This window comes from Mustela nivalis (assembly GCF_964662115.1).
Source record: "Mustela nivalis genome assembly, chromosome: 8".
NCBI lineage: Eukaryota > Metazoa > Chordata > Mammalia > Carnivora > Mustelidae > Mustela > Mustela nivalis.
Genome location: NC_139027.1, coordinates 19,257,033 through 19,276,402, shown reverse-complemented (window position 1 = coordinate 19,276,402; position 19,370 = coordinate 19,257,033). Strand labels below are relative to the sequence as shown.

Sequence of the window (19,370 nt, the reverse complement as noted above, 5' to 3'; positions counted from 1 at the left end):
ATCATGGTCTCAAAGGTCATTCCTTTTTACTTTTTTGTTTTTTGAAACATTTTATTTATTTATTTGACAGACAGAAGTCACAAGTAGGCACAGAGGCAGGCAACGAGAGACGGGGAAGTAGGCTTCCCACTGAACAGAGCCCGGTGTGGGGCTCGATCCCAGGACCCTGGGATCATGACCTGAGCTGAAGACAGAAGCTTTAACCCACTGAGCCACTCAGGTGCCCCATCCTTTCCACTTTCAGTAGCCACATATGTTGTAGTAGCTGTTCTGAGTAGTAACAAACATATTTGTTACAGGGGATGTCTAAGAAATCAAGGTGTATGTATTGTGATATAAGAAGATCCAAGAAATAACAACAGAGTCCCATTGTCAGTAGTTTTATAGATTTAAATAGCCTAACCTTGTACTATATTTGGCATTGTAACAGAAGATATTTAATAGCAATATGATAGCAAATTCAGAATTGTGGTCCAGATAAAATGTTACTGAACTGCGTTGTTATTCATTCTTCTTCTAGAAATGATCATATTATTGTGTATTTATCTTCAGTTTACATTAAGATGAGATGTTCTGTAAAGCTCTTTTCTGATTATAGGTAGTCTAAACTGAGAGTAGAATGGGCTATAGATGGTGTTTGGAAGATGAAGGTAAGAGGTGTGCATGATGTCATATGGAATTCATGTTTACTCTTTGCTGAGCGACCAACAGTGAAGAATGATTCTGTTTCTCATAGAATGTGCTTCTCTTGTTCACGGGTCATACCACGGCATATGGCATGGATGTGTGAATTTTTAGGTACATATTATATAACCTGTGAATGTTCATGGCCTCCGGTGCAAGTTAACATGCAAAGCTTGTACTTAGTGGTGTTAGCAGCAGTGTGCGACAGAGCATTTCTAAATCAGTTGCATTTATTAATAAAGGTAGAGAAAAGTAATTGTGCCTATTCCTTTGTCTTATTTAGGGCTTTAACTCTCAATCTGACATCACTTTATTTCAAATGCATTGTAAGACAGGAAGAACATTGAGATAGTATCAAAACCCACTTCCTTTTATGTACAAAAATAAAGAGCTCTGACAGCAAAACTGATACTTCTAGTTGAAAATCGATAGAAACTGGCTTGATAATAGGTATACCTTTCAGCCAAATAGGAACGGAGAACAGAACTTTGAAATTCAGTCCAATATTAAAAGTAGGTTATTGATTTCCATGTAAAGTGGAAGAACTTAGAAGTTCATAGTTTTGGTTCCTAATTGTCAGACAGGAAACAATGTTCAGAGAAGAGCTTTATGGAATTCCAAGCCAAGGTAAGGTGGACTAAATCCAGGAAAAAAAAAGATTAAAATCAACTTTTTCTGTTGCTTTTTTGGTAGAATCATAGCTAAGCAGAGTCTCTTCCCCAAAATAAAATATAAGTATTGATGCATGAAGCAATGATAGAAATATTATTTTTATCTTCTGGTAGAGAAAGTTTATTCAATTTTGGCCTGCTTTTAAAGAGTCTTAAGAAACAAGTTAATTATATAAAATACACCTTTTTACTTATAAGGAATTACTAATTCTTTCCAGGGGCATAATCTAACGTTAATTTAATTGCTTGTTCAAAGCTACTTTAAATTAGGAATTTGATAAATACTATGTTTAGAGTTAATTTCCCATACCAAAGACCTGCCTGCCCTGTAATAATCATTTCTATATGTAAGTTTACTGAATGGGGATGATTATGCATAGAAATGTCTCCTTTACTTGGGAGAAAAACTCCTTTGGGCAAAGTTAACTTATGTGGGAGAGCGATCTTTGAGAGAGATCTTTTTTTATGTCTTGTGGTTGGTGGCTGAGTAAGAGATTTGAGCTCCGTCATGTATTAAACATGGCTCTATTAGGACTTGGATAGGTAGGATACCCAGAAGCAAGGAAAGGTACCCAGGTTTGGCCTCTTCATCTTTGATCAGGGGATTGTTTGAATGTTAATCAGTAGCTGCAGCCTGCCGAGTTTGAGGTAGACTCTCTCTACTTGGTGTGGGAAGATACTTAAAACCGAAACAGTCTGTTAACTTCTGGAAATGAAATTCCTCAAAAGACAGACTATGGTGAAAGTAAAAACTCTCCCTTAGGAGAAGGATTATGGTTTAGGAAGATTATAACAGTTTTGGATACTTTAGTTGTTAATCAGTCTTTCAGCTATTAATCCTTCAACTATAGAAAAATGAGCTTCAGTTTTGTTGTTACTGCTTCATTATGTCTGATAGTATTTCTAATACTTGAGAAGGGGCCCCTTAGATGTCTTCAGGAAGAAATACAATAGTGATTATTCACTAAAGTCTTTAATTCAAAGGCATCTAATATGGATAGTCTATATCCTTTTGACCTTGTTCAGTATATTACCAATGAAATAGAAAATTCTCAGTGCTGTAATATATCTGAAAAGTAATATCTTCTGAATGTATATATTTTCAGTGGGTAGTAGTAGTTGTCCAGCAACCTGAAACTGCTTCAGTCAACTATGTAAAACTGGCTTTAAGTGCCTTAAGTTCTAGGGGCGTCTGGGTGCCTCAGCTGGTTAAGCGTCCAGCTCTTGATTTTGGCTCAGGTCTTGATCTTAGTTCAAGCCTCAAGTTCTAAAATTTGTTTTAAATAATTTAAATAATAATAATAATATTTAAATAACAATGATTTTCTGAAAATAAGCTTAAAAACTCACTTCTCTGCTAGGTTGCTGGGGGGTGGGAGTTGATTTTTAAGTCAAATAATAACTGTGAGTCCTTTGATTGTTTGTTAATATTTTTAGAAGTGGCTAATATTTTATGTCTATGTATTTATATGAAAGCAAGCATTTTTGTTTCTAATTAGATACTAAATATGTTCCTAAATAAGGGTTTTTTTTTTTTTTTTTTAATTAACATATTACTTGCTTTAGGGATACAGGTCTGTGAATCATCAGCCTGCCACAATTCACAGCGCTCTCCATAGCACATTCTCCCCCCACCCCCCTGCCCCGTGTCCATCACCCAGACACCCCATTCCTCCCACCCGCCTCCCTTCCAGCAACCCTCAGTTCCCTGAGATTGAGAGTGTCTTATGCCTTATCTCCTTCGCTGGTTTCATCTAGTTTCATTTTCCCCTCCCTTCCCCTATGCTCCTCTGTCTTTCTCAAATTCCTCATATCGGTGAGGTCATGTGATAGTTGTCTAGTAAGAGAGCTTTTAAGCATTGAGCAGTCCACATTGGAGCACCAGTAGATCAGGATATAATCTTGAGAAGTATTATTTAGGCCATTCATTAGATTACTTACAAAATCAAAGAAATATCTCTATTTAGACTGCTCACCGCACTCATTCCTTCTCTGGTACGTATGTATTGTTTGTCAAGTATTTGGGAAATATAAATAAGGTATGGGCCCTGTCCATATCTAGAAGTACAGAAAAAGAAGCAGACAGTTAGCAAATGGCTTTAATAAGTAATAAGTGTTTATGTATCATGTTATGGCAACATTGGAGTAAGAAGTTGTTAACTTTACCTGGGTTAGTAAGTATTGTGTGAATTACAGGATATTCTAATATACTTTCTTCCATTTGGAGTATAACCTCTAAGGAAGACCGGATGTATCATGGAAAGAAAACATACATAAAGACAAGAAGGTAGAAAGGAAGCCATATGAAGATAAGTTTGGGTGGAGGGGGAAATTCGTGGAAAGAAGTGTAGGGATCAGTCTGTTCATCCTTAATGCTAGTCTCTGTTAGTTATAGGGTATTGCTGTGCATAAAGTGATTTCTTAGGAGAATTAAGAAATGTAGTATGTATGGGTCAGGGAATAGCAACACCACTGACTTCAAGTTTTCATAGCCACATACCAAGAGGAACAAAAAAAAAATTTTAAGATTTTATTTGACAGAGAGAGAGAAAGAATGCACAAGCAGAGGGATCAGCAGGCAGGGAAACAGGTAGGGAGCCTTATACAGAACTCGATCCCAGAACCCTGGGATCGTGCCCTTTGCCTAAGGCAGATGCTTAAACCAGCTGAGCCACCCAGGTGCCCCGAGGAACAAAATTCTTGTTTATAGACCTTTTGCTGTTGGTTTCATCCTCTTGTCCATTTAAGATCTGAGTTACTACACTAGCTTTTCAAAATTTTAATTTCAATTTATTTATTTTTTTCTTTCAAGTTTTCATTTAAATTCCAGTTCATTAAATCCACTAGCTTTGATTTGTTTTTCTACTGATTATTGTTGATTGTGGTGTCTCTCCCAGTTGGATGGGGGCCCCCAAATGTGGGGCAACAATCAGGTGTTAGCTGGTGGCGCTGGTGGCACTGGCAGTCAATTCACCTGAGGCAGAACGAAGGAGCTAGAAGTTTATTGAATACATACCACAAGGGAGAAGCAGGCAAGACAGCAAAACAGAGACTGTCTGCACAAAGTGATAGGTGAAGGCTGTTTTTAAAGGGGAAGAGCTAGGACATATGGGGATGTATGGCATCTTCCCCTTTTGTGGTAATTGTGTCTGATTATAAGTCGCCCATTGGTCAGTTAGGGCTTGTGGATATTGGTCAGATTAGGGTCCACTGGGGACCCTTCTGTATTATGCCAGGGGGCTGGGAGGAGGGGGCCCTTTTGCCTGGTTCTACATTCCGTTGATCAAGCCTGTTGCCTAAAAGCAACCTCTACATTTATGTTAGTTCAGTTTATTTCTAATCACTGGTATTTGGGCTAAAAGAGTTCATTTCCATTTCACTCTTGAAAAAATAATTTGTTCTGTGGATTTCCTTGATATAGGATGAGATTAATTGGTGACATTAATTGGTTTTATTTGGAATAAAAACAAACTGATAGTATAGAAGCGTGAGGGATGATTTTTCTCCAAGTGCCACTGTGTAAAATAGGATTATGAACAGTGTTTCAGTCCTTGTGGGACTTTGTGGGCCAACACTCTGGTATCCTAGCACTAACCAGTGATCTGTGAAACCCAGGAAACATTGGAATGGAGGGAAAGGAAAAATCATGATTTCCCACTGCTTTGTGTTGATTTGAGAGCTAAAGAAATATAATGTGTCTTGCACTGAAATTGAATTTACACTGAAATTAACCTGCAACATACATACTGTCATTGAATAGTCAAGAAATAAATGTCATTTTTTAAAAAAAAGATGATAAATAGGTGCTTGATCAAGTTAAAATGCAGCATTAATGTTCATTTTTCAAACAATGTCCTATTCTTAATATCTTTATCCTTTTTAAAATGTAGCTCTAGGAGATCTTAGTTCCTTATTTTGTAACTCTGTAACTCTCTGTAACTCTCCATGCCTTTCCTATACACCTCCTACCCTGCATCCTCCCCTCCCCGGCCAGCTGGTTTATTCCCAGACTTTTCATCACAAAGTATTCTTCTCTTCCCTCCTCTGTCTATTATGGACTGAAACTTAAGTAAAATATAGTAAAAATGGCCCAGCGATGTCAGATTTCTTTGAAAGTACCTAAATGTTTGTTCTCACTTTTTGTATTTATTGTGTAACAGACCGGTCTTTGGACTACATTTGAATAGTAATAGTCTAGCTGGACTACATTTAAAAAGCAGTGGTTTTAAATGATTTGTTAGTCTTATAAACTATTGGGAATGCGTTTTTTCTTTAACAAGGAAGGAGGGAAAATCTTGTATTTCTCCTTTAAAGGAAGAACAACATAAAATGATCTTGCCCCCCCTTCTTTGAATTTAGAGTGGAAAATAACTCCACCTTCCTGAGCAAATAATGAACTATAATGATTGTTTACCAGCACTGCAGAGGCATTAGGCCAGCTCTCAGTCACTGCTCATCCTTCCTTAGAAGTAGCTACTGTTGTGGCCCCTGTCAGTATAGATTAGTTTTGCCTATTTAAAACTTTTATTAAATTATATTCAGAGGGGCGCCTGGGTAGCTCAGTGGGTTAAGCCTTTGCCTTCGTCTCAGGTCATGATCTCGGGGTCCTGAGATTGAGCCTCTTGTTGGGCTCTCTGCTCAGCAGGGGGCCTGCCCCCCCCCCCCCCGCTCTCTCCGCCTGCCTCTCTGCCTACTTGTGATTTATCTCTCTGTCAAATAAATAAATAAAATCTTTAAATAAAATTCAGAAAAACACACTTTATAAAGCTTGCTGGATTTTCACAGATGGGACAGCACTGAGAACCAGCGTTCAGATCTAAGAACAAAACATTGTCAGTGCTCCAGTAGTCCTCTCTCTGCTCCCTTCTGGTAATAACCATTGCCCCAAGTAACCACTGTAATAATTTCTGTTAGTGTAGATAAGACATGTCTGGGACAGAATCAGAAGCTGTTCTTGAACTTAAATCATGCCTTTGGCGGCGGGGAGGGGGCTGCGCAGTAATGTTTGTAAGTTTTCATCCATGCTTTTGTATATATTCAACAGATTCTTAAAACTGTGTAGTACTCTGTTTTATTAGCTATTTCCCCCAAGAGCTCTACTTATCAATTCTACCACTGGTAAACATCAGGTTATTTTTAGTATTTGCCTATTCTATTGTGAATGCTTTTGAATCTCTTTCTTTTCTGTGCTCCTTTCTTTTGGGTATGTACTTGGGAGCAGAATTAACTGTAGTGTGTCCTGCCCATTCTTCAGAGCGGTTGCACCAATTTATACTCCCACCAGGGTGTGAATTCAGCTCTTTCACACGCTCACTTATTGTCGGTCTTTTAAATTTTAGACTTTGGTTAATATGTAATAGTGTTCCATGTGGTTTTAAGTTGTATTTTCATAATGCCAACAGAATTAGAGTCCTCTTCATTATGAATCATTTGAATATCTCTTTATGGGTGCCTTTTCCAGTCTTTTCCATTTTTCGTGGGTCATCTTTTCCTTAATGATTGTAGTTCTTAATATATTGCCTTATTGAATATATATCTGATAAGTAACTACTCCCTCTTTATGGCCCGTCTTTTTTACTCTGTAAAAAGTATCTTTTGAGGCATACAATTTCCCAATTTTTAATATAATCCAGTACATCCTTAAGAAAATTTCCTCTCCCACTGACATGAAAATAGTTTCTTCTGGGCCATAAAACATGCCTTAACAAATTTAAAGGAATGGAAATTATCTAATGTCTGCTCTCAGATCACAGTTAAACTGGAAATCAGTAATAGAAAGATAACTGGAGGGCTCCTGGGTATCTTAGTTGGTTGTGTCTGCCTTCAGCTTGGGTTGTGCTTCTGGGGTTCTGGGATGGAGCCCCACGTCAGGCTCCCTACTCAGCGTGGCGTCTGCTGCCCGGTCCCTGGTTTATGTGTGTGTGCATGCTCTCCTCCTTAATAAATAAATAAAACCTTAAAAAAAAGAAAGATAACTGGAAAATAGCAAAATACATGGAGATTAAGCAACACACTCTGAATAAAAACAAGGGTCAAAGAAGAAGTCTTGAAATTTTAAAATATTTTGAACTGAATGAAAATGAAAACAATGTATCAAAATTTGTGGTATGCAGTGATGAAAGCACTGATTTGCCTTTTTTAAAAAAGGAAAAAGACCTACATACACAAACTCAGGTTGAAGTAAGCCCAAAACAAGAAAACCTTTTTCACAGTACTTTAAGAACTTAGATGAAATGGGATGATTTTGTAGGAAAATAGAATGCATAAATCTTAAACCCAATAGAGATAGAAAATCTAAACAATAAGTTTTCATACAAATAGTAATATAGAAGAGCTCCCCTTCAAATGAACACCATACTTAAATGGTTTTCCAGGGAAATTCAACCATATGTGAAATGGGTCTATTTTTCATACCATACGCTAGAATAAATTCCAAAAAAATGAGGGATATAATGTAAAACATGAAACGAAGTACTTAGGGAAAGCATGTGTGAATTCCTTTTAAAACCTGAGAATAATGAAACTTTAAACTGTTTCTGGAAGTGTGTGATTTTATGCCCTGACTCAGAAAACCCACTTCTCAGAATCAATCCACAGACACACCATCAGCAATACAAAATAACATAGCTTAAACTAATGCTTCTCAAACTTGAGCATGCATGAAAATTACATGGAGTTTTTTTTTTTTTTTTTTAAGATTTTATTTATATATTTGACAGAGAGAGACAGTAAAAGAGGGAACACAAGCAGGGGGAGTGGGGAAGGGAGGAGGCTTTTTGCTGAGCCGGGAGTCTGATGAACCAAAGGCAGACGCTTAAGGACTGAACCACCCAGGTGCCTCCATGGAGCTTATTTTGACACAGATTCCTGGGCCCTACCTTCAGAGTTTCTGATTCAGTGGACCTGGGCTGGGATCTAGTAATTCCATTTCCAACAGATTTTTAATTTTTAAAGTTTTATTTATTATTTTTTAAAAGATTTTATTTATTTGACAGAGAGAAATCACAAGTAGGCAGAGAGGTAGGCAGAGAGAGGGGGAAGCAGGCTCCCTGCTGAGCAGAGAGCCCAATGTGGGGCTCGATCCCAGGACTCTGAGATCATGACCTGAGCTGAAGGCAGAAGCTTCACTGAGCCACTCAGGCACCCCAAGATTGTATTTATTTGAGAGGGAGAAGTGGGTACAGGGAGAGTGGGAGAGGGAGGAGCAGGCTCCCTGCTGAGCAAGGAGTCCAACATGAGGCTCTATCCCAGATCCCTGGGATCATGGGCATATGCTTAACTGAGCCACCCAGGTGCCCCTCCAACAGATTGTTTTTTTTTTTTAAGATATTATTTATTTATTTGACAGATCACAAGTAGGCAGAGAGGCAGGCAGAGAGAGAGGGAAGCAGGCTCCCCATGGAGCTGAGAGCCCGACGAGGGGTTCCATCCCAGGACCCTGGGATCACGACCTGAGCCGAAGGCAGAGGCATCAACCCACTGAGCCACCCAGGCGCCCCCAACAGATTTTTTTTTTTTTTAAAGATTTTATTTATTTATTTGACAGAGATCACAAGTAGGCAGAGAGGCAGACAGAGAGAGAGGAGGAAGCAGGCTCCTTTCCGAGCAGAGAGCCCGATGCGGGACTCGATCCCAGGACCCTGAGATCATGACCTGAGCCGAAGGCAGCGGCTTAACCCACTGAGCCACCCAGGCGCCCCCCCAACAGATTTTTTAATACTGATTGTGTTTTTCCTAGTGTAATACCTTAAGAGCCACTGGTTAAGATTGTAGTAATAAGAGCAAAAGTCCAGAAAGAACCAATATACTCATCATTCTGGTTGAAGAAATTATAATACATCTGCACAGTGGAGTTCTGTGTACCTATGAAAAGGAATGTGGAAGATCTCTATATTCTGTTCCAGAATGTTCCCAAGGATATATTGAATATATTAAGTTTTTAAAAAATCAATATTCTGGACAGCTTATGATATTTGATTCTTTGCTTAAATGAGCTAAATATCTATACTGTTTTCACCAAAACAAAAACACTAGTTAAAAAACAATGGAAGGGGGGGCGCCTGGGTGACTCAGTGGGTTAAAGCCTCTGCCTTCAGCTCGGGTCATGATCTCAGGGTCCTGGGAAGCCCCACATCAGGCTTTCTGCTCAGCAGGGAGCCTATTCCCCCCACACCACCTACTTGTGATCTCTCTCTCTCTCTCTCTCTCTCAAATTAATAAATAAATAAAATCTTTTAAAAATATTTTTAAGAATGTAGTGGAAGGGTATAAATTGATATAAATGACCTCCTAAATGGGAGAATAAAGAGGTATATACAGGGGAGGGAGCTAGAGTTACATGGAAGTAAGTTGTTTTATCACTTTACATAATTAAAGTAAGTTTTTAAAATGTACTTTGTAGAAATATGAAACACAACAAGCTCAAGAATATGTCAAATTTGTGGCATAATGATATAAGTATGTTGTTTGGAATATATCTTAGTTACAGGAGACCAAACACCAATAAATCTTAGACTTCATTCAGTTGTCTTATTTTCAGTAATAGGTATGGTTTCTTTGAAATTAGATCTATAGTAGAAATCAAATTGATAATTACAGTAATGTTATCAGGAACCAGGATTATCAAGGAAGAAGAGAAGTGATAGAATAATAGAATCAGAAAAGTTAGGTGCCAGTCCTGTGATCTTTAATTTAGTTTGGTATCCATCCATGAATTTTATTTTTCTCTTTCTAAAAGAAAGGCCTTTCTTGTTCTAGCCATTGAAAAGTCCTAGAACCAGCGGTAACCACATAGCAGTGAGCACTCCCTACCATGCACCTTGTGGTCTTTTTAACAACATTTCCAATTAAAAGACACCAGGGTCTTTGTAGAAGGGGCTGATCCAAGTTGGGCAAAAAAATATGCAAGGTTGCCTGAGACATTTCTTGTGGCATATAGTGAGGAAGCTGGATACTGCTGAAGCCATGTCGCAGAGGTGGTTCACAACTTGAAGGGTCTTCCATAAAACCAAAAGGTTACAGTTTGAGTGCCAAATTTATAATGATTGTTTTTGATTTAAACATTCCAAATACATAAACGTCAGTGGGTTGATGATGACACTTCAAAATCAGTTTTACATACCATTACTTTACTGAGACTGCTGAAACAAATTATCACAAGCCAGGTGCCTTTAAACAACAGAAGTTTATTTTCTCCCTTTCTGGAGGCCAGAAATTTGAAATCAGGGTGTCAGCCACACTCCCTATGGAGGCTCTATGGGAGAGCTCGGTTTCTTGTATCCTTCAGTTTCTGGTGGTTGCTGACTTCCTTGCCTTGTGGCCGCATCACTGCAATCTCTGCCTGTCTTCACCTTCTTTTCTGTCTGCCCTCTGTGTCATTGGATTTAGGACACTGAGATAATCCAGGATGATCTCAAGATCCTTAACTTAATTACACCTGCCAAGACTCTTTTTCCAAATAGTGTAACATGCACAGATTCTGGGGATTAGGACATAATTTTTTGGTGGTCACTATTCATCCCATAACAACTACCCATTCATTTTGAAAATATACTGAGTTTGGGATGCCTGGGTGGCTCAGTGGGTTAAGCCGCTGCCTTCGGCCCAGGTTATGAGCTCAGGGTCCTGGGATCGAGTCCTGCCTTGGGCTCCTTGCCTGGCAGGGAGCCTACTTTTCTCTCTGCCTCTGCTTGCCTCTGTGCCTGCTGGTATACTCTCTCCCTCTCCTTCTCTCCGACAAATAAATAAAATCTTAAAAAAAAAGAAAATATACTAAGTTTGAATCTTGGCTGTGCCCCTGTCTGAGTCCTCTGGTAAACTAATTAAATTTCCTGATATGTAAAATTCAGATGATATTACAATATACAAAGAATGTATATATTTGAAATTTAGGTATGAATATATGTCCTTGGTTTGAGCCTGTGTCATGCTTTCTGCTCAGTGGAGAGTCCGCTTCTCCCTCTCCTCTGGTACCCCCTGCTTGTGCTTCTTTTTCTTTCTGTCTCAAATCAATAACTAAAACGTTTTAAAAAATTAATATATGTCTTAAAAATCTTTTCATATTTTTATTTGTGTAGAAAAATGTCAGTAAGGATGCTAAGCCAAATATATCATTTAGTTATTTCTGCGGGTAGAATTGGAAGAGTTTGGATGGGAATAGAAAGGACTTTTACCCATCTTACTTTTTTTTTTTTTTTGAAGAGCGCCCTTACTTGGGGCGCCTGAGTGACTCAGTGGGTTAAAGCCTCTGTCTTCGACTTAGGTCATGATTCCAGGGTCCTGAGATTGAGTCCCGCATCGGGCTCTCTGATCAGCAGGGAGCCTGCTTCCCTTCCTCTCTCTCTGCCTACTTTTGATCTCTGTCAAGTGAATAAATAAAATCTTAAAAAAAAAAAAAAAAAGATCGCCCTTACTTGACAGAGGCACCGTGAGAGAGGGAACACAAGCAGCGTGAATGGGAGAGGGAGAGCCCTGAGCAGGGAGCAGGGAGCCCTATATGGGACAGGATCTCAGGACCTTGGGGTCATGGCCTTAGGTGAAGGCAGACGCTTGATGACTGAGCTACCCAGGTCCCCCAGTTGTACCGTCTTAGAGGGTAGTTCAGTGAAATCCTGTTCAGATGAACCTAGCATGCTATTAGAGGCATACGAGATAGTTACTTTTGGTTGTTCTTCCTAATAAAATTGTGTTTGAAGACAGTGTATCCACTGGAAGTAATTATGAGACAGAAGTTTCTCACCATGTTTTTAAGCCTTTAATATTTAAAAGTTAGGACAAAGTTTAAGTTTCATAGATGTTACGAGACCTGTACTTGGCATTGAGTTAGTTCTGGGAGATGTTCCTTACTGGTGGGTCCTGAAATTTTCATTTAGTTCAGCTGGCTTGAGATATGTTTATGGTTCTTTTGTTAGAAAGGGCTTTTGCCTTAAGGGGGAACAGTCCAAATAGTTTGCCCAGGTACTTAGAGATAGCTTTATTATCTACTTTTCAGGCTGCAAAGTGCAATTCTTATATACTTATATACTTTAAGAGAATTATTTTGTTTGTTTTCTGCTTATTCTCGGGTAGTATTTGAGGCAGGTTAGGAAATGTATATTTTCAGATTTCTGCAAACCATTAAAAAGAAGGAACATAGTCAAATATTAATAGTCTTTATTTTTATTATGTCCCTTTAAGAACATTGGTCAAATCAAAGACAGGAAGTAACAAGTGTTGAAAAGGATTAGAACCCTCCTACATTCCTGTGGAATTGTAAAAATGGTATAGCCATTTTGGAGAACATTTTGACGGTGCCTCAAAAAGTTAAACATAAAGTTGATGTAAGACACTCAGCAGTTCTACTTTTTTTTTTTTTTTTAAGATTTTTATTTATTTATTTATTTATTTATTTGACAGAGAGAAATCACAAGTAGACGGAGAGGCAGCCAGAGAGAGAGATAGGGAAGCAGGCTCCCTGCTGAGCAGAGAGCCTTATGGGGGACTCGATCCCAGGACCCTGAGATCATGACCTGAGCCGAAGGCAGCGGCTTAACCCACTGAGCCACCCAGGCGCCCCACCCAGCAGTTCTACTTTAAGATCTGAACCCAGAAGAATTGAAAATATATGTCCAACACAAAATCATGCTAATTAGTTTTCTTCATATCATATTTCAGAATGGCCAAAAGGGGAAATAACCCAAGTTGTCCCATCACCTAGTGAATGAACAAAATGCAGCATTCGCATACAGTGGTCTGTTGTTCGATGATAAAAAGGAAGCATTGATCCATGCTTCAGTATAGATCAAACTTTAAAACCTGCTCAGTGAAAAAAAGCTAGTCACAGAAGAGCTTGTATTGTCTGATTCCATTTATATGAAAGGTCTAAAATAGGCAAATGTATAGGGACTTAAAGTAGATTAGTGATTGCATAGCACTGGGGGCATAGTTAGGGAAAAGGGGGGTGATAGCCAACCAGTACAGGATGTTTGTGGGTCGTGGATATTGATTCTGGTGATGGTTGCACAACTTTTAACCAAAGCCATTGAAATTTTACACTTTAGGTGAGTTGTATCTTACATAAATCTTCTATGAGTAAGCCGTTGTTTTTTTAAAATTGGTCAACATAAGTAGACAAAGGATGTGGTTTCTTTTTGCTGCTCAGTTATCTCAGGAATTATCCATCTTTATTTTTGTATTTTGTACAATATATCACACTGAGTTTTTTCTTGATGTTGTACTTTATGTCAGTTCTTTCCCATATATAAACCTGATCATAAGGGAGGGAGTGCAAAGGCAGGTATGCCAGGTGTGAGAAGTCACCTTCTTAGTATCGTCTGCTGTTGCATCCTCTTTCAATGTTATCTGCTATGTATTCCTTTCTTAGGACTTAAAAGAATCTGTTGAAAAGCTGTTTTCCCAAACTTGTATAGTCCAGTGAACCATGCTTCTGCATTGTTAAGTCAGGTAGCTACCCACCAACACATTTTATATGGTGTCGTTAAGCTCTGTAGTTACACCATGAGATGCCATTTTCCTATCCGGGCCTTTCAGTCCAATTACTGTGGAATGGAGAAGGTGTTAGTCTTCCAGAGTCATCACTGGCAGTAGGGATTACTGTTTTATTATTTCTGTTTTTAAGGGATCTGAATCAGCATTTTATTTGTCACCTCTTACCATGAGTAATGCATTGCTGAACTTTACAGAACATAAAAATCTGATTGCTATTTTAGTATAGTAGGGTATAGGCTCCTGAAGGGAAAACTGTAACTCACATAAGGCTAAGGTTTGGGCAAGCTCTGATGAGGTCTGAGACAAGTAGTGATGAAGGAGAGAGGAATTACACCAGTGCAAATGTGCATTGCTTCCATGAGAGAAGTCCCGAAGCACGTTCTCCCACTGGTGGGCTGGAAACTGTTGGTTTAAGAGATGAAGGAATATTAAGAATTAAAGTTGTAGTAGAGTTTTTGAGGTAGAATGGCCTTACTGCCTTCATTTTAAAGATAAGGAAGACCGGGACCCATTCTGTCAGCCCAGGGCTCTTTCACTATATCATGTTGTCTTTAGATTTATGTTAAGAACCTACATACTATCCAGCAGGCTCTAGAATCTTCTCAGGTTTTATCTAACTTGATGACTCATGGTATATTCTGCTTCCTGTTTCAGTCAATCTATTGAAAAAATCAAAGAATGAAAAGTAATGAATACTAACACCCATCCCTTCCCCATCCTATCATCCTTCACTAGAGCTTTCTGAGGAAATAATCTGAAAAGGGAGGCTGTTTGCAGTAGAACTCCAAAAAGAAGATCCTTCCCAAAAGTGTTTGGTCACAGTTCTTAATACAGGTAGCAGCATATGATTGGGGAAGGAATGGTGCTTGATACCAACTGTGATAACCACATTATTTATTGTCATTTTTCTCTCCATCAGTATCGTCTAGACTGTCGCAGCCATCCTCTCCCCAGTCAGGCTGCCCATCGCCTACCATTCCAGCAGGTAAAGTCATTTCTCCGTCACAGAAGCACAGCAAGAAGGCACTGAAGCAGGTAATCATGCTAATCTGTGTATATCAAGTCTTATCTCCTACATTATAAATTCATGATTCTAGAAGTCACTGAAAATTTCTTGAAAGGGCATTAGGTCCTTTTAAGGAGAAATTCATGCAGTTTCCCAATTTGGATTTAATAATTTATGTACTTGTGTGTTTTAGGTTTGTGGTAGCTAGTCTTTTTATCGCGTTTTAAAAGCTCTTTATTTGTTCCTAATTTGCTAAGAGGTTTGTGTGCATGTTTGTGGTTTTTAAATTATGAATAGGTGTTGAACTTTTCAGGTTTGTTTCTTCAGCATTTATTGGGATGATCAGGTAGCTTTTCTCTTTAAATGTGCTAATATATAGACTTCCATGACTAGAATTTTCTAATGTTAACATATACTTAGGTTTCAGGAATAAATTACATGTTTCTTACATATTTTTTAATATGTTATGAATTTTTCTTATTTAAGATTTTTGCTTGGATTTTGCTGTTTTCTTGTATAATACTTGTACAATTTTGGAATCAGGGTGGTTATTAATAAAATAAGTTGGGTAGCTTGCTTATTTTTCTAGATTTTGGAAAACAATTAAGAAGTGTTTTCTTAACATTTCAGTTTCATCTGTTACTCATTTGATTCCTGCTTTTTAAACTAATTTTGGAAAAAAATTTTTCTTAATTTTGTATATATCTCTTAGAAAAATAGTCTATTTCATCTAACTTTAAAAAATGCATAGGGGCACCTGGGTGGCTCAGTTAAAGCCTCTGCCTTCGGCTCAGGTCATGATCCCAGGGTCCTGGGATCGAGCCTCACATCGGGCTTTCTGATTGGCGGGGAGCCTGCTTCCCCCTTTCCTCTGCCTGCCTCTCCCCTTTGCCTGCCTCTCTGCCTACTTGTGATCTCTGTCAAATAAATAAATAAAATCTTTAAAAAAAGAAAAGAAAAGAACATAGAGGGAAATGAGTATGAAGAGGCAGTGGGAACCGAGTAGCCAGTTACTCCACACTTTTTTTTTTCTTCCTTTTTTGCATGATTGTCTTGAAGGTTAAAGCTTAAACTGGTAATTTAGCAAGGTCATAGATTTCCAATCTTTTTCTGAAATGTAGCTTTACTTTCTTAGATTCTGTGTCTTTTTTTTTTTTTTTTAAACCTTGTGTTAAAAAGTTGTCTTTGCATATTTTCATGACTAAACTCTAGGAAGCTGTCTTATTCATTCTGAACAGTTTAGTGTTGTGTTTGATATAAACTAGAAACATAAACTAGAAACATTATAGAAATGAAACTATGCTGAAATAGCCAGAAGAAACTATACTATTCCTGGAACTAGTATTTTCTGACTTCTCTTCCCATCTCTTTACTATGTTGCAATAAATTGCTGAGGATTTGGCCATTGTGCCAAATCTTACCGCTCTTACAGGAGATCAGAATCAAGTAATTATTTAACACCTATTGTTCAAGTGTATCATCTCTGAAATAGATGTAAGCTAAATATTTATATTTTTACATAGAGCTAATGGAAGTGGTACTCTTTTTGGTGAAGGGCTTAGAATTTTATTTCCAGAAAAGATTGGAAACCTCTAATGTTTTACTGCTACAAGTATGGAAAGTCCATGCTTTACTGGTGATTTTAAGTTCTAAAAATGATTGTGAGTAATTCTCATATTTATACACAAGAGTAATACTGCCAAAAAATATTCCGACTCTTAAATATCATTTTGGACTTGTATTTAATTCGTCTCATTTAGGTTCTTGTTTACTTTGATATCAAGATTTCAGAGAAATTGGATGATCATCATGTTGCTCATCACTTAAACAGCAATCGTTCAATTTCTGTTATTACTAAAAAATGATTTTATTTTATTGCTTCTAATTAGTTTTCTCTTACAGGCTTTGAAACAGCAACAGCAAAAGAAGCAGCAGCAACAGCAATGCAGGCCGAGCATGTCCATCTCCTCCAGCCAGCCTCTCTCTCTGAAGACTGTCAAAGCATCCAATGACTCTGCACCCACCAAACCTGGTAGGCAGACATGGGTGTCTGTCTTTTTCCAGTGTTTCTAAGCTAATTTTCTAATTTGTATACCTTACCATTTGTTTTCAAGTTACTGGGTTTCTTTACGTAGTCTATTATTGCCAGATTATCAATATAATTCCTTTCAGGATACATGGGAAAATTTTATGCAGAATCATCATGCAGTTATGAAAAAATAAATTGGCAAAATAGGCACATTAGAATGAAATCAATGACTGACTTCCAAGATGCATAACCCACTGATATTGGATGCCTCTAAACAGTGACCTTACAAAGTGATGTTGCCAAGACTAAACCAGACTAAACTCTTCACCAGCTCTCTGCTTTAAAGATAAAAAACTTTCGGGACGCCTGGGTGGCTCAGTTGGTTAAGCAGCTGCCTTCGGCTCACGTCATGATCCCGGCATCCTGGGATCGAGTCCCATATCAGGCTCCTTGATAAGCAGGGAGCCTGCTTCTCCCTCTGCCTCTGCCTGCCATTCTGTCTGCCTGTGCTTGCTCTCTCCCCCCTCTCTCTCTGATAAATAAATAAAATCTTAAAAAAAAAAAAAAAGATAAAAAACTTTCAGGCCTCCTGGGTGGCTCAGTGGGTTAAAGCCTCTGCCTTCAGCGCAGGTCATGATCCCAGGGTCATGGGATCGAGCCTTGCATCGGGCTCTCCGCTCAGCGGGGAGCCTACTTCTTCTCTCTCTGCCTGCCTCCCTGCCTACTTGTGATATCTATCTATCTATCTATCTCTCTCTCTGTCAAATAAATAAGTAAATAAAATCTTGGGGGAGGGGAGACGCAAGTAATCTCTAAAAAGAAAATGATAAAGCTCTTGGGGGGAAAAAAAAGATAAAAAGCTTTCCTAAGAACATAGGCTACATTTGCGTTTCCATTAGATAGAGACACAGGCCTTTGGATTTTTGTTGTTGTTTTGTTTTGTTTTTCATCTAACCCCCAGATTAGATACAGACTTGGTATTATATTATCCATGCATTTTTATCCTAGCTGGTTATATGGGCCTGCCAAATTTAAAAGGCATCTTGCAGAACTTTGCATTTTTGTTAGGAGGGAAGTTTAACACCAGAAGCAAATAATGTGTTGGGAGAAGGAAGTGATTTTATTTTACTTTTTAACTCTGAATTTGCAGACTTAAAACACATTTGCAGGGTCACATTGCATCACACATAACTCCTTTCAGTTTGTGTTGAATGATTTGTTTGATTGGTTTTTATCTATAACCTCAGTGTCACCAGTCTCTGATGTATCTTTTCTCTTAGCAGTATGGGAAGGAAAGCCGTCTGATGGGCAGTCAGGCAGCCCTCAGAACTCCAACTCCAGCTATTCGTGTTCCGTTCAAGTGGAAAATCCCTTGCTAGGCTTGGGGAAGAAGTCATTCCAGAGGTCTGACAGGCTCCACACAAGTAAGTTAATTTACAGACTTTTGGTTCTGCATCTTAATTTGTCAACTCCGTGTTTGAAATTCATCAGCTCTTTTGTGGGGTTTGGTTCTTTTTCTGGCAGTAGGTTGTTTTGTCTGGCATTATTTATGCTTTACTTCTGTGATCAGAAAAGGAGAAGGACTCCTAATTAAACATGGTAAACTGACCCTTTTTTCCTGCTCCCTTTGAAATCCCACTGAGATGGGAATATGGAAATACAAAAGATCAGATTAATAAGAGTGAAGAAAACAAGGAGACAACAGATCAGCAAGCACAAGCAGTGTCAAGAAACTCTGATGAGAACTGGATGCCGAGCAGCTGATGTCAATAACAAGCAAGCTAACTAAGGCTGCAGAACACCAGAAAGAGTCAAGAATAGGAGACCTCGTGTATCGTAGCGGGGAAGGGTGAAGTCCAGGCTTGAAAAGTGGAACCTTTTTTGAAGGTTAATAGGAAGCAGTTTGATGCCTCACCTTGGCAGGAGATAAGTGGTTTATTTTATTTTATGTTTTTAAAGACTTTATTTATTTATTTGACAAACAGAGATCACAAGTAGGCAGAGAAGCAGGCAGAGAGAGAAGGAAGCAGGCTCCCTGCTGCGCAGAGAGATGGATGTGGGGCTTGATCCCAGGACCCTGGGATCATGACCTCAGCCAAAGGCAGAGGCTTTAACCCACTGAGCCACCCAGGTGCCCCAAGTGGTTTATTTTTGAGGTGACATTCAACCGTACAGACTTCAAACTCAGAGATACCACTCATGGCTAATGGCAGATAATGAGACAGTGTACTGAAATCAGGGAAATCAAGAAAAATATAAATACCAATAGTGATCTTTCTGCTTGGCTTCCAGAATGCTAGTAGTAAGGCATATTTCTGTCACTACAGCTTCCTTCCAGCCCCAGCTGTGTTCCAGCAGCAGACGGGTGGATTGGTGCCTTAAGAAATTGAATAGCCTTAGGGCATCTGGGTGGCTCAGGTCTTGATCCCAGGGTCCTGGAATTGAGCCCCGCATTGGACTCCCCGTTCAGCGAGGAGCCTGCTTCTCCTTCTCC

The 19,370-nt window shown here is 38.7% G+C and overlaps 1 protein-coding gene across 3 annotated transcripts in view; it reads left to right on the top strand.

Moving 5' to 3' along the window:
* ASXL2 (ASXL transcriptional regulator 2) overlaps positions 1-19,370 on the top strand; it is a 134,055-nt gene that overhangs the window by 83,014 nt on the left and 31,671 nt on the right. Inside the window, exons 1-4 of one of the 3 annotated variants that reach the window (XM_082745036.1) lie at positions 13,921-14,675; positions 14,761-14,876; positions 16,750-16,879; positions 18,157-18,300. In XM_082745036.1, the coding sequence (XP_082601162.1) occupies positions 16,804-16,879; positions 18,157-18,300 (220 nt within the window). In that variant the 5' untranslated portion in view covers positions 13,921-14,675; positions 14,761-14,876; positions 16,750-16,803. Of the gene's footprint in view, positions 1-13,920; positions 14,676-14,760; positions 14,877-16,749; positions 16,880-18,156; positions 18,301-19,370 lie in introns of those variants that run through there. The other 2 variants (XM_082745035.1, XM_082745034.1) reach the window with 2 other exon arrangements.